The sequence below is a fragment of the Vulpes vulpes genome, chromosome 4 (assembly GCF_048418805.1).
Source record: "Vulpes vulpes isolate BD-2025 chromosome 4, VulVul3, whole genome shotgun sequence".
Classification (NCBI taxonomy): domain Eukaryota; kingdom Metazoa; phylum Chordata; class Mammalia; order Carnivora; family Canidae; genus Vulpes; species Vulpes vulpes.
This window is the reverse complement of record NC_132783.1, coordinates 117,816,893-117,839,944: the sequence shown is the minus strand read 5'-3', so window position 1 is coordinate 117,839,944 and position 23,052 is coordinate 117,816,893. Positions and strand designations below refer to the sequence as shown.

The window sequence follows — 23,052 nt, the reverse complement described above, 5'->3', positions numbered from 1 at the left end:
GGCTTTCAAAAATCTCCTTTCCCCCAATGACTTGGCTCTCCATTCTTTCTTGTCTGGGACAGTTCAGCACAATTTCCCTCAAAGGTCCAAAGAGGGAGGGGATCTCTTCTTGAGCCTGAGAATGGTTACTTCCTGTCCTGCTGCACAGTGGCCCTGAGAGGTAAGTGATCAAAAGACCAAGCCCCTTCTAAGGAGTGGGGATAGGGAGCAGAAGGAAAACATCCATAATAGTTCAAAGCACCCTTTGTAATATTAAAAGAATGGAAACAACATAAATGTCCCTCAATGCTTAAATAAATGACAGTATACCCAAACATTGGAATACTATTCAGCTGCTGTGACCAAAGATAGCCATAATATTTCCCATCCCAGGGATGCCTGGGTGGCTCAGTGGTTGAGTGTCTGCTTTTGGCTCAGGGCATGATCCTGGGGTCCGGGATCAAGTCCCACATCGGGCTCCTTGTGGGGAGCCTGCTTCTCCCTCTGCCTATGTCTCTGCCTCTCTCTGTGCGTGTCTCTCATGAATAAATAAAATCTTAAAAAAAATATTTCCCATCCCACATCCTTCTTATAATGTGACTTTGACACCTCTCCCATGGAGATTTGGGGTCTACTGCCCTACCCTTGAAATTAGTTAGGCTTGCTTGCTCTTTCCTTCCTTCCTTCCTTCCTTCCTTCCTTCCTTCCTTCCTTCCTTCCTTCCTTCTTTCCTTCCTTCCTCCTTTTCTTCTTTTCTTTCCCTCTTTCTCTTTCTTTCTTTCTTTCTTTCTTTCTTTCTTTTTCTTTCTTTCTTTCTTTCTTTCTTTCTTTCTTTCTTTCTTTCTTTCTTTCTTTCGGCTCCATGCCTACAGAAAGCATGGAGCCCAATGTAGGGCTTGAACTCAAGACCCTGAGATCAAAATCTGAGCTTAACCAACTGAACCACATAGTCAGCACCCCTTGGTCAGGCTTTTATGATTTTCAACCTACTTAGTGCAATAGAAGTGAAGCTATGAGCCTTTCAAGGCTGGATTGTAAAAGGCTTATCCAGTGTCCTCTTTGGTGGAACACTGGCTCTAGAAGCCTTCAGCTGTCATTTAAACAGAGACTTCTCTGAGACTGCCATAGTGTGAGGAAGCCCAAACTGGCCCACACAGAGCCACAAGGAGAGGCCCAGACAGCCTTCAGCTTGATCCCTATGCCCTGTCCCCAACCTGGCCACTTTCTGACTATAGGTCTATGAGACACCACCCAGTCAAGCTCTTAGCAAATTCCTGACCCACAGAAACTGCAAATTAGCAAAATGATGAGCCACTAAAAGTTTTGGAGTGATTCGTTATTCAGCAGTAGATAGCCAGAAAGCAGCTCTTTATGCACTGATATGGAACAGTCTTCAATGTATAATATTAATTTTTTAAAAGTGTAAAATAGTGTATATTGTCCCTTTTATTTAAAAAGAAAGTTTTGTATATGCATAGATCACTGGTTTGCCAATCCTGTGTTGGCATTAGAATCTCCTGGGGTTTTTAAAAATATATCAATGCCTGAGCTCAGGCATTCTACTTGAATTCGATCATAATATCTGGGAATGGGACCCAAACATTGTTATCTTTTAAAAGTTCTCTAAGAGAGGGACACCTGGCTGACCCAGTGGTTGAGCGTCTGCCTTTGGTTCAGGTTGTGATCCTGGGGTCCTGGGGTCCTGGGATCTAGTCCCACATCACGCTTCCCACAGGGAGTCTGCCTGCTTCTCCCTCTGCCTATTTCTCTGCCTCTTTCCATGTTTCTCATGAATAAATAAATATAATCTTAAAAATAAAAAAGTTCTCCAGGAGATTCTGATGTATAGCCAGGATTGAGAACTGCTGGTATAGAATAACCGGAAGCTAACACAGGAAACCGGTGCTGTGTTTGACTCCAGAAGGAACAATGGGGTAAGAATGGATAGTGTGGGAGACTTACTTTTCATCCTAAACTCTTTGATCTATTGAATTTATTTACTTATACATGTTACCCAATTTCAAGAACAATCACATTTTTAAAAAAAGTAAAATTAACCCATAGCAGTGAAAATAAATCAGAATAGCAAATCGGGAATAGCCTATTCAATAATGGGAGTCAGTCTGGGGCCCACTATAGCAAGGCTTCCGAGCAAGTGACCTGTCCTACCTGGGAAGTGTGACTGGTCAGAAAGTGCTGCAGAGGTAAATCCTGACATGGCCTCTCACCTGAAATGACTTACTTGTTGACCCACAACACCCTCAGTTTAGTTACACTTTGGAAAGCAGTTTAGGACAGAGTAATGGCTATAATACGTGACCCTCCAGCTGCCAGCACCTCTGTGAACCCTGAGACCAACAGGAGGAAAATATCCAGGCTTACATGGGAGGGGTAAACAGATGTGGGTTCTGGCTGGCTGGGGCAGCTGACCTCCTGTTATTGAGGAAAAGCAGAATAGCAGGGATTTGGTAATCTGTTTTGCCTCTTAGATTCCTGCAGGGACCTAAGCATTGACGAGGATAAGGTAGGAATGGCAGAGCAAAGTCCACTTCCAGGGGCCCTGAGCATGTGTGTGAAGGGAGGCACAGAGGCCCACCGCATTAAGTTGCAGTTGGAGATGCTGAACTGAGAAGGAGAGAGGCACCAATGACTTGCCTAAACTTCCTCTCTAGCACCTTCCCCTTGCATTAGGTCATAGCACCTGTTCTTGTGTCTTGGCATTTGGCAGTTCCAAAATCCATCTCTATCCCACCTCAAAATCCACTACTTACCAGTTGTGTGACCTCTTAAATAACTTAATATTCGGACCATCAGTTTCCTCATCCATAATGTGGATTAAAAAGTATGGAATAAGAGAAAGAAAGCCATAGCCATTATTAAATTATTAAATAGACGCCAGTTTTTATTGGTGTCTATTACATGCAAGGATGCAAGGTGGATTTTTACATTTGACCAAAACAGTGGGTGTGGTGGTTAAAAGTGGGCTCTGCAGTCAGATGTAACTGAGTTAAAATCATATCTATGTCACTTATTAGCTAGGACCTTGGGCAAGTCACCTAACACCTCTGAGTCTCATTTCCTCACTTACAGGACCTCCTCGAAAGTGGCTATAAGGATTAAATAAAATCAATGGAAAGAGTTTTGTGCATCCAGAAATCAGCATCTGTTGCCATTGTATGTTTTGTAGCCTACAGGGAGTCGGCAAAGTACTTTACATTCATTGTTTTACTTGGCCCTCTCCAGGACTTGGAAGGAGGGGTACATGAGGTGTGAGTTGGCAGGCCGGGAGCAATCAACTAACTATATTGGAGACATGAGAACACTCATCATGCCTATTGACTTAACTCTGGTTACAAGGGACAGCAAGAGGAGTAGAATCCAGGTGTTCTGATTCCCAATACGGCTTGTGACTTCTGGGAGCTCTGGATCTGATGGTTGATGGAAACATGAGGATCATCTCTAGACAAGAAATGGAGCTCCTTAAAATTACTGTGACGAGGTTCACTGGAAAGGGAAAGAAAGGAAGGTGAACCATTTTTCTTCTTTCGCAGCTGTTCTTGACCTTCCACTCAAGGCTAATGGCACCGCCCTCCCGCCCCGGAGGCTATCGACAGGAGGAAGAAAAGAATAAACACGAATTCGATATCAGAGAGCGCCCAGCTAGGGGGCAGATCATTAAAGCAGGATGACACCATAGGATGTGACTGCCAGGATACGTGGGCCTCGCTGGGGGCGGGGGGGGGGGGGGGGGGGGAGCTCCAACTTTTAGCCCAGACCTGAGACAAGAAAGAAACCAGGCATTAAGCAGCAGTGTTCCCGAGTCCCAAAAGAGAACAAGCTTGGCGGGCAAAAGAGGCCAGGATGCGTGGAGAGCAGAGAGGGAGGGACAGATACCTAGCGAGAAAGGTGCCAGGGCGGGCCCAGAGCATTCAGGGCCTCAAAAGAATAGGGAGGACTTTGATTTTGATTAACAAATGTCAAGAAAAGCCACTTGAGGATCTTAAAAGAGGCTGGAATCATTTCTCATATTTATTCTTATATTTTTATTCACATCTGAAAAGGCAACTCCGGCTCTTGGGACCTTCAGTGGAGAGTGGGTTACCCTGGGGGCAAAGCGCCTAACTTCGCCTCCGACCCTTCCCCATCCTGGGCCTTCAGGCCCGTCTGCAGAGCGGAGGCGGGAGGGAAGGGGGTCCCAAGGAGTCGGGGACAAGGACCTCGGCCCGCGCAAACGCACAGCACTTAACAGCTCGAGACAGAGAGCTTCCGGGTCTCCGCCGACGGGTCTCTTTTCCTCCCCACGCGTCCAGAGTTACGGTGCAGAGCGGGTGACACGTCCCCGCGAGCACGAGCGCGGAGGAGGAATCTGCCTAAGATTCGGGGACTCGTGGCTCCGCGGCTCACGACAGCCAATGGGGAGGAGGAGAGCAGCCAGGGGGCGGTACCCCCGCGGGCCGGGCCGCGCCATTGGCTGGCGGCCGCGTCGCTCGCTCGCGGGGCCACGTGACCGCCACCTCCCGAGCGGTCGTCCCGGCTGGGTGTTCCGCGCCTCTCGGCCGGTGCGCCGGGCGCTCCCCGCGGTGCCGCCCGGCCGGGCCCCGCCTTCCTCGGGGCCGGGCGATGGGCGGGGAGGGGGACGGGCAGGTTAAAGCGAGGCCGGCCCGGCACCGGGCTACCGCTGCCCGCGCCGTCGTGTCCCCTCGCTCCCGCCACGGCGGAGGACGCGCCGGGAGGCCCAGGAGCGACAGGTGAGAAGGGAGGGACAGTGCCGGCCCCGCGCCGGCAGCGGCGCCCCTGGGGGCATCCTGGCCCGCGTCCGAGGCCCGTGGCGGGAAGCGCGGGCGTCGCGGGTGGGCGTGCGTCGGGGTTGTACCCGCGGGCGGCGGGGGCGGCGGGGGCGGCAGCTGGGGCGGGGCCCGGGTCTCCCGCCGCCGCCGTCCCGCCCCGGCTCCCCGCTCCCCGGGCCTCTACCCCCCCCCCCCCGGCCCCCCGCTCCGCGCCCCTCGCCCCCCGCGGATAACTGTGCCGTTCTTCTGCCGGAGTCTTCCGTCCAGCCGTCTTGAACCCAGATAACCGGGAGAAAGACCGAGGAGACCGGAGCCACCAGCTCCACCCAGCCTCCCCCCTTTGGACAGATGGGGAGACTGAGAGGCTCGGACACGCGAGAGGACTTCATTATCTTGGCTTTTAAAACCACTTACCTGGTTAGGTACAAACGGGGAACTGTACTTCTTGCAGTCTCGTGTAGGCCAAATTGGAATTCTTTCGCTGGGTAAGATGGAGAGACGCTGAAAGGACCCAGAGAAGGCCAGATCCTTGCCTGATGTTACACAGCAAGTCATTTGCCGGAACTTGCTCCCAGCTCCCCCAAACTCAGACTGTCAGGCTGGGCCCCTTCCTTTGCACAGATTGGGGGACCACGTGAGTTAGAAGCATACAGGACTTAAAACTTTCTGGCACCCTAGTACGGTTTTTCCACCCCCACCCCCTCCTTATCTCTAGGGACTTTTATGTAAAATCTGGAACTCATGTGAGATCCAGTATTGGGTTAAGCAGAAGTTCTTGTTTTTGAAAATCAAGCAAGATTGCTTCTCGGCCTTTTGGGTACGACCAAGTGAAAATCGAGTTAGAAATGGAGAGCCAGTCCTGTTGGAAGAAATGAGCACATTTTTTTTTTTTCCTTTTAAGAATCTCAAAGGACAGACTTAGTAGCTTTCTTATTGAACAAATACTATATGCCAGACACTGCACTAAGTACTCATGTTAGCTTTATACAACCTGCAAGTCAGATAATATTATCCCCATTTTACAGGTGAGAAATTGATGTTGAGTAAAATGGGACTTTTACACCAGTGCCATACAGCTGTTGGATAGTGTAGCTGGGATCTGAATAGAGATTTGTCTGATTCCAGTATATACCCAGTGATTCTCTTATGGACATCACCTCACTGGCTCTGAGTCACCCAGGGTGCCCGCTTGCATCTCATTCCTGAATTTGCCTGAGAATCTGAATTTTAACAGATCTCTGCATTTGAATATCATTGTACTATAATATGCTGCCTCCCAGGGGAAGATCTAGAGTTAACATAGTTAGGGCTTTGGAGAGGTTTAGACTAGATTTATGAGGGGTGAGCATTTTGAACATTGACATTACTTTTAGTGAGCGTAAACCCCCAAGCAGATGCTTACCAAACTGTAAATTCTTGATGTAGTTCAGTTATGGTGTATGGAGGTGGAAAGACAGGGTTCACTCCTTTCTCTTTACTCCATAGCTGTTAACCTATCATCCATTCACTCGACAAATGTTTAAGCACTTATTAGGTGCTGTATATATGGTTCAAGGCACAGGAGATACAGCTGTGAACAAAACTGCAAGTTCCTGCCCCATGAGAGAGAAACTATAAGTGAATGAATGAATGTGAATGTATATAGTGCAAGACAGTGAGAAGGGCCATGGAGATAGATAGATAGATGATAGATAGATAGATAGATAGATAGATAGATAGATAGATAGATGATAGATAGATAGATAGATGATAGATAGATAGATAGATGTAGATAGATAGATGTATATAGTGTGAGACAGTGAGAAAGGCCATGGAAAAAAATAAAGCTAAGTAAGGGGAAGTGGGGGATAGGAAGGCAGGGCAGAGATGGGCCCAGGAGGGAGGCATGGTGTTGGTAGTGGTGCCGTTTTATAAGTTGTGTCTGAGAAGGGACCAATTAGGGCAGTATTTGAGCAGAAACCTAAAAGAAGCAAGAGGCAAAGCCATGAACCTAGCCCCGAGCAGCATTCCAGTTAGAGCCAGCAAAAGTAGATGGAGGGAGGAACCTGCTTGGCTTGTTTGACTCTTGGCTGGGATATGAATTTGAACCCAAAGTGTAGTTACAGAGGTAAATTTTACATTGTTCCTCCTGATAGAAAAGGTAAATGAAAATGTTACCAATGCATGTGTGTTCATATGAAAGATAAAAGTATTTTCACTCTTATTCCTTTACCACACCTGCTTCAATAATGTTATGTAAACTGCTTCAGGCAGTTTGTTACCTTGACTTATTAAAATTAATAAGATTCAGAAGTGAGTTGAGCACTTGACCACGAAATATTGATTTGAGCTAGCTCTTAAAACTTCTTAGCAAGGAAACGAATTTAGGGGTGAGTGGTATTTTAGAAAGAGAGGGAGCCTTGGAAATTGGAAAATGAAGGTTGAGAATCTGGTCCTGCTAGTTGAGCAATTGACTAAAGTAAAGGATTCATAATCTGTTCTCAGATTTATTCAGGAGGCAGTTGGGAAATGTATATAAAATCTTTTTGAAAGCAGTGAATTACTGTGAAGGAACTATTAAATAATTCGATTGTGGTTTTACATTGTTATTTTCCTCTTGGGTATTTTACTTTTCTGTCTTACATTGGGCTTTATACCAGAAATGATATGTCATAGTGCTTGTACTACTGTATAAGCCTTATGGTGGTTCTTCTTTTTGCATCACAGACATAAAAGAACATTGTTGATTATTTGTGATGACTGGAAAATAGAAAGACTTTTTTGTCTTCATTCCAATTACTTGAAACTTCACCTGTTTGTCCATTTCAATAAATATAGGTATACCACCTACACACCATTAGAGGCATTGTGTCAGGTGTTGGGTTATGTAGGAACGAGGATGCCTTTAAATGTATACTCTAGTTTGAAAGACATGGAACCTTAAGTGCTAAAGGATTATATGGAATATGTCAGGGCAGCATAGCCACAGAAGTTTTAACCTCTTTGTCCTGTGGCATTTGAGGTGAACCTTAAAGGATTAGGAAAAGGACCAAGATCGATGGAGATAGAAGGGAAAGGCATTCCAGATGAACGAACAACATGAGCAAAGACCCAGAGAAACAAAGGATGTGTAATATTTTCGTGGATTGGTGACTAGAACAGTAGTGCATGAAAGGAAGCAAAAGAAAGGCAAGTTCAGCTCACTGATAGAGAGAAGCCTGTACTAAACTTTTTAAGACTATATGCAGGAGGAGGTGGGGGGCCATTGCAGGTTTTGAAGGGTGTATCCAAATGGTTTGATCTCATGTTGTTATTGAATGCTTCTTTTGGAAGAAGAGGCAGCATAGCATTTGGTTAAAAAACGTTGGTTCGGGGATCCCTGGGTGGCTCAGCAGTTTAGCGCCTGCCTTTGGTCCAGGGCATGATTCTGGAGTCCCAGGATCGAGTTCCTCATTAGGTTCCCTGAATGGAGCCTGCTTCTCCCTCTGCCTGTGTCTCTGCTTCTCTCTCTCTCTCTCTCTCTATCTCATGTAAATAAATAAAATAAATAAGTAAATAAGTAATAATAAGTAAATAATAAAAAATAATAAAATAATAATAAATAAATAATAAATAATAAAATAAAAATAAATAAAAATAAGTAAATAAGTAAATAAAATCTTAAAAAAAAAGTTAGTTCCATTAAGTGTTTAAGGCTGAAATATGTCTGTAATTTTCAAGTTGTTGAACGGAAAAACTCCAAACCAGTATGTTTGGAGAGTGCAAAAGTGCAGATGTAGCAAAACATTAACAATTGGTGAATTGTTAAATTGTGTAATAGGTGAATTGTGAATATACCAGTGTTCCATGTATCATTCTTTTAACTTTTCTGAAGATTTGAAAAGTTTCAAAATAAGCAACCCAGAGACAGAATAGGTGTGAATCAGACAGGCTTGGGTTCCAGTCACTATTCCAATGCTTATAAGCAGCACGGGTACTGGAAAATTATTTCCAAACTACACAGTCCATGCCAATTACAGCCTAGTTTAGTTGAGATTTTTCCACTTAAGTGAAGAGAGTCTTTTGGCAGAGGACTTGTTCACATTAATATTAGGTTAATGTTAAAACTTCAAGTTTTCCAAAAACTTTAGATCTAGGTTACTATATATAGTTGTTATTTATTTTCCCTTCTCTGCTTTTGGGTTATTCAATATTTTCTGTGATTTCATTTTATCTCCTGTGTTGGTTTTTTAGCCATAACTGTGTTATTAAGGGAATTGCACTAGAATTTATAGTAGGAATCCCTAATTTATCATAGCCTATCTTCAGTGATACTGTACCCTTTTGTGTCTAGCATAATACTGTACTTCTAATACTATGCTTCCTCTCCTCCTACTTTTGTTTATGTTAATATATATTAAACATAAAGTTGGCCATTTAACCATTTAATTTTTTTTTAAATTTTATTTATTTATTCATGAGAGATGCAGAGAGAGAGAGAGGCAGAGACATAGGCAGAGGGAGAAGCAGGCTCCATGGAGCCTGATGTAGGACTCGATCCCAGGACTCCAGGATCACGCTCTGAGCCAAAGGCAGATGCTTAACTGCCAAGCCACCCAGGTGTCCCATTTAACCATTTTAAATTTACAGTTCAGTGCATCAAGTACAGTTCACAATGTTGTATAACTATCTGCAGTCGATATTTTTAAAACTTAAAATAGAGACTGTAATTATTAAGCAAGAAATCATTCTATGTAGTTCCTGGTAATCTCTAATCTATTTTCTGTCTATAAATTTGCCTGTTGTAGATATTTCATATAGGCGGAATCATATGGTGTTTGTCCTTTTGTGTCTGGTTTCTTTTGCTTAGCATAACAGGTTCAGAGTTCATCCATAATGTAGATGAGGAGTATCAGAACTACATTCATTTTTAGTGGCTGAACAATATGGCTTGTACCAGTTGTATCTGTCCACTCATCTGTGGGTGGATACTTAAAGTTGTTTCTACCTTTTGGGTGTTGTGAGTAATGCTGTTATGAACAGTGGCATATAAGTTTTTGTTTAAGTCCCAATTTTTAAATTTTTTTGGGAGGTGTTATATACCCGAGAGTGGAATTGTGTCCTACGGTAATTCTCTCTGTTTGAGGAATACCAGACTGTTTTCCACAGTGGTTGCACCATTGTACATTCCCACCAGCAGTGTATCAGTTATCTTTTCGAGAAACAAAAATCAGATTTTAAAAGTCAAAGGTAATTCTTTTTGGAGTTTTTTGTTAAAATAACTTTTTAAAAATAGAGGGTAGTTTGTCGATTAACAAAATATTTATTAAATGTCTTCTCTGTGTGCCAAGTTTTATGCTACAAATTGTGAGAGTATGCAAAATGTGTGAAACATCTCCTTGAATTATTTTTAATTTAGTTGAGAAGGTAAAGCATATATTGAACATTTATTGAACATCTACACAATGGGAACTCAGAGAAAAATGAGATACCATTTATGTGCTAATGATCAAAATACTTTTCCTTTCTTCATTTATTTTTCCAGTTTTGGCTTCTCTCTTGTACTTGACACCTCCAAGTGCTCAGTGAACATCCTCATTTGGACATCTAATAGAAATTTCAAATCTATGAAACCTAAAGTCAAGCTTTTTGTTGTCTCCTTTCTTTCCATTTCCTCTTCCATATTCCTGTACATAATTCTTCCTTTTGTGTGGTCAATCTCAGATTCATCTTAGATTTGTTCTTCTCCTTTACTGTCTCTTGTCTGGTTGTACACTGAAAAGTCAAACCTCTTCCATCCCTGCCCAGTCTGAGGGTTTTATCGATTATCTGTTAATAATTATTTTAACCCTTTGATTGTGGGTAAAACCTGGGTTTCTTATTTATTTTCATAGGAACTTACTGATCTATCATGTGCTAAGCATTGTTTCTGGCACTGGGGATACAGTATGTGTGAGAAAGACTGTAATAGTTTCTTTAATGTATAAATACATAATATAATTTTAGAAGTCACTGTGAAAGTATTATGAAGGAATAAAGCCAGGTAAGGGTTTAAAGAATGATGGGATGGAGTATTATTTTTATTTGGAATGGCCAGGGAAGGTCTAAGGGGATGATACATCAGCTGAGACCTAAAGGATGAGAAACAGCCTCCAAAGACCTGGGGGTGATTGTTTCAGGCAAAGAGAACTTGAGCAAGTTCAAAGACCCTAAAAAAAGGAATCAACTTGGCATGTTCCAGGAAAAGCAAGAAAGGCAGTAAGGAGGTGAAGAGGTAGGCAGGGTTCAGATTTTGTAGGCTATTAGAGAGTAGCCCAGATAAGATGTGATGGTGGTGAAGAGTGAAAAGTGATTAGATTCCAGATACTTTGGGCAGTAGAGAGAAGAAGAATATCTTATCTGAAGTAGAACAGACAAGACTTACTAATGGATTATATACAGGATAAGATTGATTAGTGGGGTAGGGAAAAGAAAGACTGACTTCTCGGTTTGGAGTCTAGGTTCTTTTGTTTTTTAAGATTTTATTTATTCATGAGACACAGAGAAAGGCAGAGACACAGAAAGAGGGAGAAACAGGCTCTTCGTAGGGAGCCCAATATGGGACTCGATCCCCTGACCGGGATCAGGCTCTGAGCCAAAGGCAGACCCTCAACTGCTGAGCCATCCAGGCGTCCCAGGGGTCTAGGTTCTGATGCATTGTGTCTAGCACATTGGTTAGCTTATAGTAGGTGCTTAGTAAATATAATATAATGGAAGACCAGTACCCAGTCTCTAGGAGCTCACATAGAAGAGTTAATCAATCTAGCCATGGAAGGCTTGTTGGCACTAATGAACATTTATGGAATAAGCAAGGGTTGCAAACTCAAAGAACAAAGATAAGATGGGTCTGAATTTTCATCTGTTGAGGACCAGTCTTTCCTTTTCCTCCAGGAGTTCCTATGCTCTCAGTGTTAATTTCTTAATCTAGGTCAGGAGCCCAGAATAGTAGTTTAGGCACCAACCATCCTGGCCTCAGGAACCTGTGAGTGGGATGGAGAGTGGAATGGAAGCTATGATCTTCCCTGGATTTGTCTGGCAACAAACAGTTAAGTTGGAGGATCAGATGGCACTGTGTAACTAGAGACTCTCCCTTAGTTGTACCTGCTTATGGTTTAGTTTTTTTCTAAAACAATCTTAAGCCTATTTCTGTATTCATAAAAGGCAAAAAAAAAAAAAGTAAAATATTAATCGCTTAGTAGGAAAATAATTAAAGAGCGTAACAGACCAGAAGATGTAGTAAGATAATACATAATCATTTATCAAATGAATAATATCTGAAAACCTTCTCAGAAACCTTTAGGGTTGCTGTACTGCCTGCAGATCAAAGTCTACCTTTTTAACCTGGCACATAGGACCCTCCAGAATCTCTCCCAGGTACCTTGGCAGCTCCTTCTTCTACCAGTTCCCCATGTACATCTGGTGCTTTAAACATTCTAATTTCTGATTCTTTTCTAACCTCGGAACTATCTCTGAGTTTTCTTCTCCCTCCTACATTTTCCAAGTCCTCTCCTTTCAATTCTGACCTAGAGTTTAGAGCCCAGGTAAGACATGAGACAGGTTCTTCCCTTGAAGCATTTCTAAACTAGTCCAGCTCTTGGAGATATCTCCCCTGTGTAGATGCTGTGATCATAGTAGTCAGCAATTTCAGTTTTATGTAGCAGTAAGTTGTGGCACGCACATACAGGTCAAACAAAGCGTAACTACGGAACCATAATGTTTCAGAGGTAGACTCTACCTTTGTCCTCTGAAAACGATTGCCCCCTGAAAAGGCATTTCGGTTTCACAAATTGCAAAACTGCTATATAAGCACCATTAGTTAAAATGATATGCTATAATTACCAAAAGTAGACATTGTTTTGCTTATAACCAAATCTTCAAAAAAAAGTTGGCTGACCACTCTTGGGCATATATAGAAGAGATGCAACCTCTTGGGGCGTCTGGGTGGCTCAGTGGTTGAGCGTCTGCCTTTGGCTAAGGTCGTGATCCTGAAGTCCTGGGATCGAGTCCTGCATCGGGCTCTCCTCAGGGAGCCTGCCTCTCCCTCTGCCTATGTCTCTCATGAATAGGTAGATAAAATCTTTAAAAAAAAAAAAAAAAAGGAAGAAGAAGAAGAGATGCAACTTCTCTTCTAGTCCAGTGCTCTAGCTTCTCATTCACATGGGAATGATGCCAGTGCTGCTGGTTACTCATGTGGATCAGACCACTTTCTAGATAGTCAAAGAAGAAAGGACAGAATATCTTTCCTTTTTGTGCTGCTTGACCTACTGTTGTACTTTATGTATGAATATGTAAATGTATTTTTCAAATGTTATGTTTTTTTCTGCAAAGTAATGTGGAAAGTCCAAGTGTCTTCCCCTTGAGCCTTTCCTTTTCTCACTCTCGGTTATCAGTGTTAATAAAGGGAGAAACTACCCTAGACAATCAATACAGTAGAATTGTCTTTTATTGAACTTCATGGGATGAATAGTTTGTATTTCAGTCTCCTTAAAATGGATGTCTGGATGTAGGCTCTATTCCAAGAATAAACACTGTCATCTCTTAATTTTCATGAAATAATTGATGAATACTGTAATTAAAAGCAGTAACTGGTTTGGGAAGTAAGGGGATTTTTGTGCAGAAAGGAATATTTGGAAAATATGTTCTGAAGTAGATATTTCCACTTGAAAATAAATACTGCTTTGCATCCTACTTTTTCTGTATTTGAGTTATTTGCTTAGCAGATGTTGTAGTTCCTACTTTAGAAAGCACATACCTGGACATTTTGGGGGATACAAAGATGAATGAGAGTGGAGCTTGCTCTCAAGGAGCTTCGTTAGTATGAAGGTCATACCTACAATTTAGTTTAAGGTACTTTTAAGTGTAGTTTTATGTTGCTTTGGGTTTTAAGATATGTGTGAAAAAGAAATATAGTGTTGAAGAGAATTTTAGAAGGTGAATAGGACAGATAAAGGAGACTAGATGACTTTTGGGTTCAGACTGATGGCTGTGTCAGTTCTACTTCTAGGATTGTTTGTGGATGGATACCTAAATTTTTGAGAGCTTGAAGTGGAAAAGGACCATGGCCAAGAGTATAGCAAATGGAGAGGGCACAAGTTTATGGTTGTCAGTGGTAAGTTTATGGTAGCAGGGAGGTAATAGTGAGATGTGAAGCATAGCTGAATTCTAAAGTGTTTGGAAGTATCTGAAGTTAGAGAAAGCTAATTAGATAGGTGATAGGAATAGTGCCATGCTCTAACAGAGCTATGCTTAGAGTCCTAAAATCTGGATTTTATTACTTGGCTCAGTCACTTACAAGCTAAATAAATTACTATATTGAGCAAGTCCTTTCACTTTAATCTGTTTTTAAAGTGGGTTTCTTAGGGTACCTAAGTGGCACAGTTGGTTAAGTGTCTGATTCTTAAGACAGAGAATGATTTCGGCTCAGGTCATGATCTCAGGGTCGTGAGATCTAGCCCAGTGTCAGGCTCCACACTGGGTGTGGAACCTGGTTTAAGATTCTTTCTTTCTCTTCCTCTACCCCTGCCCCCATCTCTCTCAGATAGGAAGGAAGGAAGGAAGGAAGGAAGGAAGGAAGGAAGGAAGGAAGGAAGGTTGAGAGTCTTATAGATAGCATATAGCTGAATCTTATTTTTTTAATCTAATCTGACATTTGCTACCTTTTAATTGACTTGTTTAGACCATTCAATTGATGTAATTATTTTTATGTTTGTTTTAAATTTTACTGTCTTGCAAGCTGTTTTCAATGTGTTCCATTGACTTTTGGTCCCTTTTTCCCTTTCTTTGCTTTCTTTTGGATTGAGAATTTTTTATGATCCCACTGTATCTCTACAATTGACTTACTGTTTATACCTTTAAAAAATTAGTGATTACTCTTGGATTTATAATATACATCTTTACATTTTTTTTTAAGATTTTATTTACAATCTTAAAATTTATTCATTCGTAAGAGACACAGAGAGAGAGGCAGAAACATAGGCAGAGGGAGAAGCAGGCTCCCTGCAGGAGCCTGATGTGGGACTCAATCTCAGGACCCTGGGATCATGACCTGAGCCAAAGGCGATGCTCAACCACTGAGCCACCCAGGTGCCCCTACAATATACATCTTTAATCAGAGCCTGCCTTCAAATAATAATCTATCACTTCACATCTAGTTTAAGACCTTACAATTTCCAATTCCTCCACCCACTTTTTGTGCTATTTTTATATATTTTATTTTGCTTATGCTATAAACAAAATACATTACTATTTTTGCTTAGATGTTTATCTTTTAAAGCAGTTAAATATATTTTAAATTAAAAAATGAATTGTATTTCATTTCCGTGTTTTCCATTCCTGGACTTTATTTCTTTGTTGTGTATTGTGTAGACCTAGTTTCTGATATATATGTATGTACGTATATATGTCCTTTGTATATATGTATATATAGTAGTGATGGTCTACTAGAAATTCTCTTAGTGTTTGTCTGAGAAAGTTTTTATTTCTCCTTTATCTCCTTCAAAGATATTTTCTATGGGTAAAGAATTCTGGGTTGACAGTTATTTTTCTGTGATAAAGGTATTACTCTGTTATCTTCTGATGTTTCAAATAAGTCTGCTATAATTTTTGTCTTTATTTCTGTGTGTTTTGTTTGTTTTTTTATTTTTATTTATTTATTTATTTATTTATTTATTTATTTATGATAGTCACAGAGAGAGAGAGGCAGAGACATAGGCAGAAGGAGAGAGAGAGAGAGAGGCAGAGACATAGGCAGAAGGAGAAGCAGGCTCCATGCACCGGGAGCCCGAAGTGGGACTCGATCCCGGGTCTCCAGGATCGCGCCCTGGGCCAAAGGCAGGTGCCAAACCGCTGCGCCACCCAGGGATCCCTGTTTGTTTGTTTTTTAAAGATTTTATTTACTTATTTGAGAGAGAGAGTGAGCACAAGTGGGGACATGGGGGCAGAGGGAGAAGCAAGCTCCCAGCTAAGCAGGGAGCCCCACATGGGGCTCAATCCTAAGACACTGGGATCATCATCTGAGCTGAAGGCAGACGCTTAACTGACTGAACTACCTAGGTGCCCTGTTTAATGTGTGTGTCCGAGCCAAAGGCAGACAACCACTGAGCCACCCAGGTGCTCCTTAATGTGTGTTTTTAATTTGGTTGTCATCAGGATGTTATCTTTGTCTTCAGGATTTTATTTTCATTTTCCATAGCTTGAATATATGTGTAGGTGTGGGGTTTTGTTTGGTTTTTGTTTCTATATTTTTGTTTTTTGGTATTCTCTGAGATTCTTGGATCTATAGTTTGGTGTCTGTGTTTAATTTTGGAAAACTCTTGGTACTATGTCTTCAAATTTTTTTTTAATTTATTTTTTATTTTACGATAGTCACAGAGAGAGAGAGAGAGAGAGAGAGGCAGAGACACAGGCAGAGGGAGAAGCAGGCTCCATGCACCGGGAGCCCGACGTGGGATTCGATCCCGGGTCTCCAGGATCGCGCCCTGGGCCAAAGGCAGGCGCCAAACCGCTGCGCCACCCAGGGATCCCTCAAATATTTTTTCTGACCACTGTTTGTCCTCTCCTTTTGGGATTCCAATTATACATAAGTTAGATTGTTTAATATGTCCATAGCTCTTGAATGTTCTCTTACATTGTTGTCATTGATTTTTTTAAATTTTGTGTTTCTCTTTCTTTTTCAGTTTGGGTAATTTCTATTGACCTGTCCGCAATTTCATGGATTCTTTCTATGGCTCTGTCAAGCATGTTGATGATCCTGTCAGAGGCATTCATTCTTCATCTGTTACTGTCTTTTTCACTTTTAGTATTTCAATTCAATTCTTTCTTACAGTTTCCATCACTGTTGGACTTTCTAGCATTAATTTTTATCTTTTTCCGTCCCAGATAGCAGCCATGTAGGGCAAGATTTGGATTTTGTTTTTTTCTTATGCCTCTTTTGCATATCTTAGGTTTGGAAAAGCCTTTGCACCCAGGAATCACTAAAAGCTGTTCCAAAATAGAAGGACATAAGAAATGTATTCAAACTAGCTTGGCCTGAGTAGGAAGTAAGAAGAGAGTTATAGACGAGTTGCATTGAGGAATGAAGAGTTGCTGTGTGTATCCACAAATTTGATTGACTTGCTCAGGGTAAGTGGTCATCTAAATCTGTTCTTTTCTTCTTTATGTACTTAATAAGACCATCAAGTAACATTATTTTACTCTTACTGAGTGGGATGACCAGCTATAGCCCTTTCTTCCAAACAAAATTAATGTGGATTAATTTTACAGTAAAGGGTGTATTTTTCTATCAATTCCAAAATAGGAAATTTTCTGAGTCTTCCATCTAATATATCTTATCGGTATTTGGCTAAAGTCATAAAGTTGTGTGTTAATTTGTTCTTTGATTCATTCAAATATTTTGTAAGCCTACCATCTCAGAGTCGTTATACATTTGTTGGTGATTACAACGATGAACAAGATATCCTTTCCTCTAGGAGCTGGAGAGACTCTTACTTAACTAACACAAGATGGAGAAAAATTCTTCATGGTTTATACTTTTGGGAAATCCTATATCCAGTGACTTACTTGCTTTAACTGACTAATTATGGTTTGTTGGTTTTGTTTTGTTTTGTTTTGTTTTTTTGGTTTTGTTTTCCCATCAAGACATATGAGGGTCAAATAAAGAAAGTAAATATGAGATAACTACCTCCAAACTGAAGTCCACTTTTAATTCTCATGAATGAAAAGTAGAACCGTTAAAATGTGTGAACACTGAGAATTACTTGGTTAATTCTGGTGTTTTTTTTTCAGTGTAGGAGGCTGAAGTGTCTATCTCCAGAAATGTCTTTGGAAAGTAAACAACAACATGATCTGTCACTCAAGAATTCAGTTGAAGGAAATGACCAACACAGTCCTCTGTCTAATATGCATCCAGAGCTTGAAAAGCAATCAAGTACTGACTTCAAGCAATTTGAAGTCAATGATCAATGCACACTTTATCGTAGGATCCATATGGAGCCTCGAGAGAAATCAAGTACTAACTTCAAGCAATTTGTCATTAAAAAACTGCAGAAGAGTTGCCAGTGCAGTCCAGCCAAAGCCAAAAATATGATTTTTGATTTCCTTCCTGTTTTGCGATGGCTCCCAAAATATGATCTGAAGAAAAACATTTTAGGGGATGTGATGTCTGGTTTGATTGTGGGCATCTTATTAGTGCCCCAGTCCATTGCTTATTCCCTCTTGGCTGGCCAAGAACCTATCTATGGTCTGTACACATCATTTTTTGCCAGCATCATTTATTTCCTGTTGGGTACCTCCCGTCACATTTCTGTGGGCATTTTTGGAATATTGTGCCTTATGATTGGTGAGGTAGTTGACCGAGAACTACACAAAGCTGGCTATGACACTGCCGATAATGCGCCTTCTGATTTAGGACTGGTTTTGAATGGGAGCACGTTATTAAACCAGACATCAGACTGGATATGTGACAGAAGTTGCTATGCAATTGCAGTTGGCAGCACTGTGACCTTTATGGCTGGAGTTTATCAGGTAAGAAACAATGGAACAAGTGGTTATTGCTAGCAAAAAAATCACTGTAAAAAAAAAATCACTGTACATGAAATCTCAGGTCTGCAAGGGATGTCTGAGATCATAATAATCAAAGCTATCATTTACTGACTGCTTAGGATATATGAAGGATAGAGCCAAAATTCAAACCCTGATTTGGCTTTACAGGTAAGATAAGACTGCTTCTTTTTTCTCAACTTTAGGCTACCTCTTAGCCAATCAATTTCAGTCAGCCAGATTGTAATTATATGCTTGTAAAAATGTTGACCAGAAAGGGACCTTAGATCATTTAGTACAACTCCTTAATCTTATATGCTGAGAAACATTGGGTTTGCTTGAGTTTATTTGTGGTTGGTTATTGGCAGAGTCAGCATTAACAAGCAGGAGAAGGGTAACAGGATAAGGGTTGGCAAAGGGAGGAGTGGAGGAGGTCTCAAACTATAGGTGTCTCCCCTCCATACTTTACCCGCCTCCTGCCTGCCTTTAGGTTTGCTGCTCTAGTGAGTGACCCTCGCCAAAGAGAGCAATTTTCTTGGACTTCTGGGGAACAAGTTGAGAACCACAATTTCATATTAATCAGCCAAAAGAAAGGATTAGAAAATGAGATTCTCTTCGAGTCTCTCATAGAATCCACTAACCCGCCATTATTATCGTGCCCCTGTCTTTGGCATCCAGGAGTCATTGCCAGCATTAAACCTCTTCTCTGTTCCAATATGGGCAGAGGAAGAGTAGCTCACTTTATATGGTGCCTGGTGAAGAGGAAAAGGAGAAGTGGGGGATGTGCAGAAGACTGGTGTTCTGCAGGGTCTCTTTTTCTTTTTTCATTAGTATGTCTCATCAAGAATGAGGAAGGGCTCGGCAGAGTTCTGAGGAATCATTGGAAAAAGGAAAAAATAAAAGTTCTCTTTGAGGATACAGAATTAGTATGGGAAGTAGTTTGGCATAATAAGCACATATACCCTGAATGAGAAGAGTTTCTCTGCGTGAGGCTAAAGAAGTGTGTTCTATAATAATTTTAAATGTGATTCTTTGATATGAATCCAGTTTTGTTTATCAGTTAAAACTTCACTTTATTATAGAAATGATTTGTAATTTAATGAAAATACATGTTTTTTTAATTAGGAGAATTTTTCCAATTTGAGTTTCTATAATTTCTTGTCTTTAAGAATTATTTTGTTTTCAAAAAGGTCTGAACTTTATCCACATTTAAGAAAGATTGTATAAGACAGTAGGAATCCTAACTACTTGTCTCATCCAGACTGAGTAACAGTGTGACTTTGGGCTAGTTGCTTAGCCCTCTGAGTGTCAGTGAAATGAGCCCTCCCTTTGTAAAATGAGAGCCCTCTTTGTAAAACTGATGTACAATTGTGTTTTTTCTACCTCCGACATTTTGCGATGCTCTGATGGTATGTCTCCACACAAAGCAATGCCGGGGTATTTATTAAGAGTGTTTGGAAGCTCTTTTCCATTTATATTTAACACTTGTATATCCTTCCTTCCAGGTAGCGATGGGCTTCTTTCAAGTGGGCTTTGTTTCTGTCTACCTCTCAGATGCCTTGCTGAGTGGATTTGTCACTGGTGCCTCCTTCACTATTCTTACATCTCAGGCCAAGTATCTCCTTGGGCTCAGCCTTCCTCGGAGTAATGGTGTGGGCTCGCTCATCACTACGTGGATACATATCTTCAAAAACATCCATAAGACCAATATCTGTGATCTCATCACCAGCCTTTTGTGCCTTTTGGTTCTTTTGCCAACCAAAGAACTCAATGAGCACTTCAAGTCCAAGCTTAAGGCACCAATTCCTACTGAACTCATTGTTGTTGTGGCAGCCACATTAGCCTCTCATTTTGGAAAACTAAATGAGAAATATAATACCAGTATTGCTGGGTCTATTCCCACAGGGTTTATGCCACCCACAGCACCGGACTGGAACCTAATTCCTAGTTTGGCCGTAGATGCAATAGCTATTTCAATCATTGGTTTTGCTATTACTGTATCACTTTCTGAGATGTTTGCCAAAAAACATGGCTACTCAGTCAAAGCTAATCAGGAAATGTATGCCATTGGCTTTTGCAATATCATCCCTTCCTTCTTCCACTGCTTTACTACTAGTGCAGCTCTTGCAAAGACCTTGGTTAAAGAATCAACAGGCTGCCAAACTCAGCTTTCTGGTGTGGTTACAGCCATGGTTCTTCTGTTGGTCCTCCTAGTAATAGCTCCTTTATTCTATTCCCTTCAGAAAAGTGTCCTTGGTGTAATCACCATTGTAAATCTCCGGGGAGCCTTACGTAAGTTTAAGGATCTGCCCAAAATGTGGAAGGTTAGCAGAATGGATACGGTTATCTGGTTTGTTACCATGCTGTCCTCTGCACTGATAAGTACTGAAATAGGCCTGCTTATTGGGGTTTGTTTTTCTATGTTTTGTGTCATTCTCCGTACTCAGAAGCCAAAGACTTCATTGCTTGGTTTGGTGGAAGAGTCTGAAATCTTTGAATCCATGTCTGCTTACAAGAATCTGCAGACTAAGCCGGGAATCAAGATATTCCGTTTTGTAGCCCCTCTCTACTACATAAACAAAGAATGTTTTAAATCTGCTTTATACAAAAAAACACTCAACCCAGTCTTAGTAAAGGCAGCTCAGAAGAAGGCCGCAAAGAGAAAGATCACAAAGGAAACAGTGATTCTCAGTGGTGTCCAGGATGAAGTTTCAGTGCAACTTTCCCATGATCCCTTGGAGCTTCAAACCATAGTGATTGACTGCAGTGCAATACAGTTTTTAGATACAGCGGGGATTCATACGCTGAAAGAGGTTCGTAGAGATTATGAAGCCATCGGCATCCAGGTTCTGCTGGCTCAGTGCAATCCCTCTGTGAGGGATTCCCTGGCACGTGGAGAGTATTGCAAAAAGGAAGAAGAAAACCTTCTCTTTTATAGTGTGTATGAAGCAATGGCCTTTGCAGAAGAATCTCAGAATCAGAAAGGAGTGTGTATTCCCAATGGTCTAAGCCTTTCCAGTGATTGAGAAAGTAGATGGAAAGAAGAATGATGTCTAGCCAATAGCTTAAGGTTTGAAGTATGTAATATTTTCTAGTTCCACAGTGGAAAATGTTGTACTTGAAAATTTAACCTATGGAGAGATATTATTCCTTTGAAGTTGATGGCCTTTGTAGATACACAAATGCAGTAGAACTTATAGTTAGGCAGAATCAAAAAGAAGAAAATTTTGTGGTTTTAGGCCTTTTTGCAGATATGAGGTATTCTTGAAATTAAATAAATACCTATTGAATTGAACTGTAAAGTAGGCTTCAAACTCAATTACCATGCTGTTTTAGAAGATAAGCATTTGGACTCTTCCTTCTCCTGGAGGTAAAGCTGACATTGACGTGAGAAGTGCTAGAGGCTACTTGATGTGACTCTTAGGAGAGAATAGAAAGGAGGCAGGGAAATAGTGTTGTACCTGCTCTGATACCAGCAGGTCAGGGGACTTCTGTGGCAAAAGATTTGTTCTTACTTGTACTTCTCCGGTCCCAGTCTTTGCTCCCTATGGCAGTAGGATCTCTGGCTTTTAGTAGGAGAGCACCATTCCTTTCCTAGGGCTAGGAACTCCACAGGCATAGTCTTATTAGGAATTTGATGGCTGGGTGGGCTGATAGGTGAAATCCTATCAGCCAGCCCCATGTTACTTAGAACATTCTTTGTAATACATTTGATGTTTTTATTCATGCCTCTTTATTTAGAGTAAGTAAGTAAGCAAAGAGCTCTTCTTCATAATCGGCCAAATACTAGGACACCTCCATGTCTTTCCTGTGATCTCAGTCTGTCCCTGTTACTGAGTATTTCTCTACTATTCTCTACTATTACCTCTGTTGTAGCTTTCGTTCATTTAGTGTTTCCCACAGAATCTGTCTTATACTGCTACACATTACCTGCTACAAGATTGCCAGGTAAAGGGCAGAATGCTGACTACACAATTCTAGACAGCATTTTAAATGAGCTTGAGGCTACTGTAAGGATGGATTGAAAAAAAGAAATGATTGACGGTTTCCCTTAAGAATTTGTTTACTGGGCAGCCCTGGTGGCGCAGCAGTTTGGCGCCGCCTGCAGCCCGGGGTGTGATCCTGGAGACCCTGGATCGAGTCCCACGTCAGGCTCCCCGCGTGAAGCCTGCTTCTCCCTCTGCCTGTGTCTCTGCCTCTCTGTCTCTATGAGTAAATAAATAAAAATCTTAAAAAAATAAAAAAATAAAAAAGAATTTGTTTACTTAGCAGTGAATTTTTTTTTCCTTTCCATGGCATTTTAGCAAGGGTCCACTGGGGATTGACAGTCTTTCTCAAATAGAAGCTACTATTCATCTTTATTCAGTTCCTTTTGAAAAGCAAGAATGTCCCACATTAAAAGCTTATTCCGTATGTGGACCTTGATAGTCAAGAAAAAAAAAAAAAAACAAGTTTTCCAAAGTTAGGACTAGGAGAATAATTTTTCAAGATTGAAACATTTACCCACACTATTTAAAGCAAGCAAAATAATAATTACAGAAATGTGAATCATTTTTTAACTTGTTACTACATTCTAAACAACTTAAATATTTATGAGAAGCAAACCCTATCTGTTGGGCATCTATTGGAGTTGGACACTTTTAAATACATTTAACTTTCTTTTTGGTTCCAAAACCTTCAAGTGTTGCTTTTCTACTGGTAGAACTCTGTCCATCTGTTTACATGGAAAATGCCTTTCTATTAAAGCAGTTTC

At 41.2% G+C, this 23,052-nt stretch overlaps 1 protein-coding gene across 2 annotated transcripts; it reads left to right on the top strand.

Annotated features, from left to right (window-relative positions):
• The first annotated feature begins 4,592 nt into the window (after positions 1-4,592).
• Positions 4,593-22,552, top strand: SLC26A2 (solute carrier family 26 member 2). 2 transcript variants are annotated; one of them, XM_072756894.1, is made up of 4 exons: positions 4,593-4,727; positions 16,706-16,883; positions 17,547-18,284; positions 19,805-22,552. In XM_072756894.1, exons 3-4 carry the CDS (start codon positions 17,577-17,579, stop codon positions 21,323-21,325), a joined length of 2,229 nt encoding a protein of 742 aa, XP_072612995.1. In that variant the 5' UTR covers positions 4,593-4,727; positions 16,706-16,883; positions 17,547-17,576; the 3' UTR covers positions 21,326-22,552. The 2 variants fall into 2 exon arrangements, with proteins under 2 accessions (XP_072612995.1, XP_025864568.2); XM_026008783.2 differs by lacking the exon at positions 4,593-4,727 and having other exon boundaries at positions 16,796-16,883; positions 17,552-18,284.
• Positions 22,553-23,052: the final 500 nt, after the last annotated feature.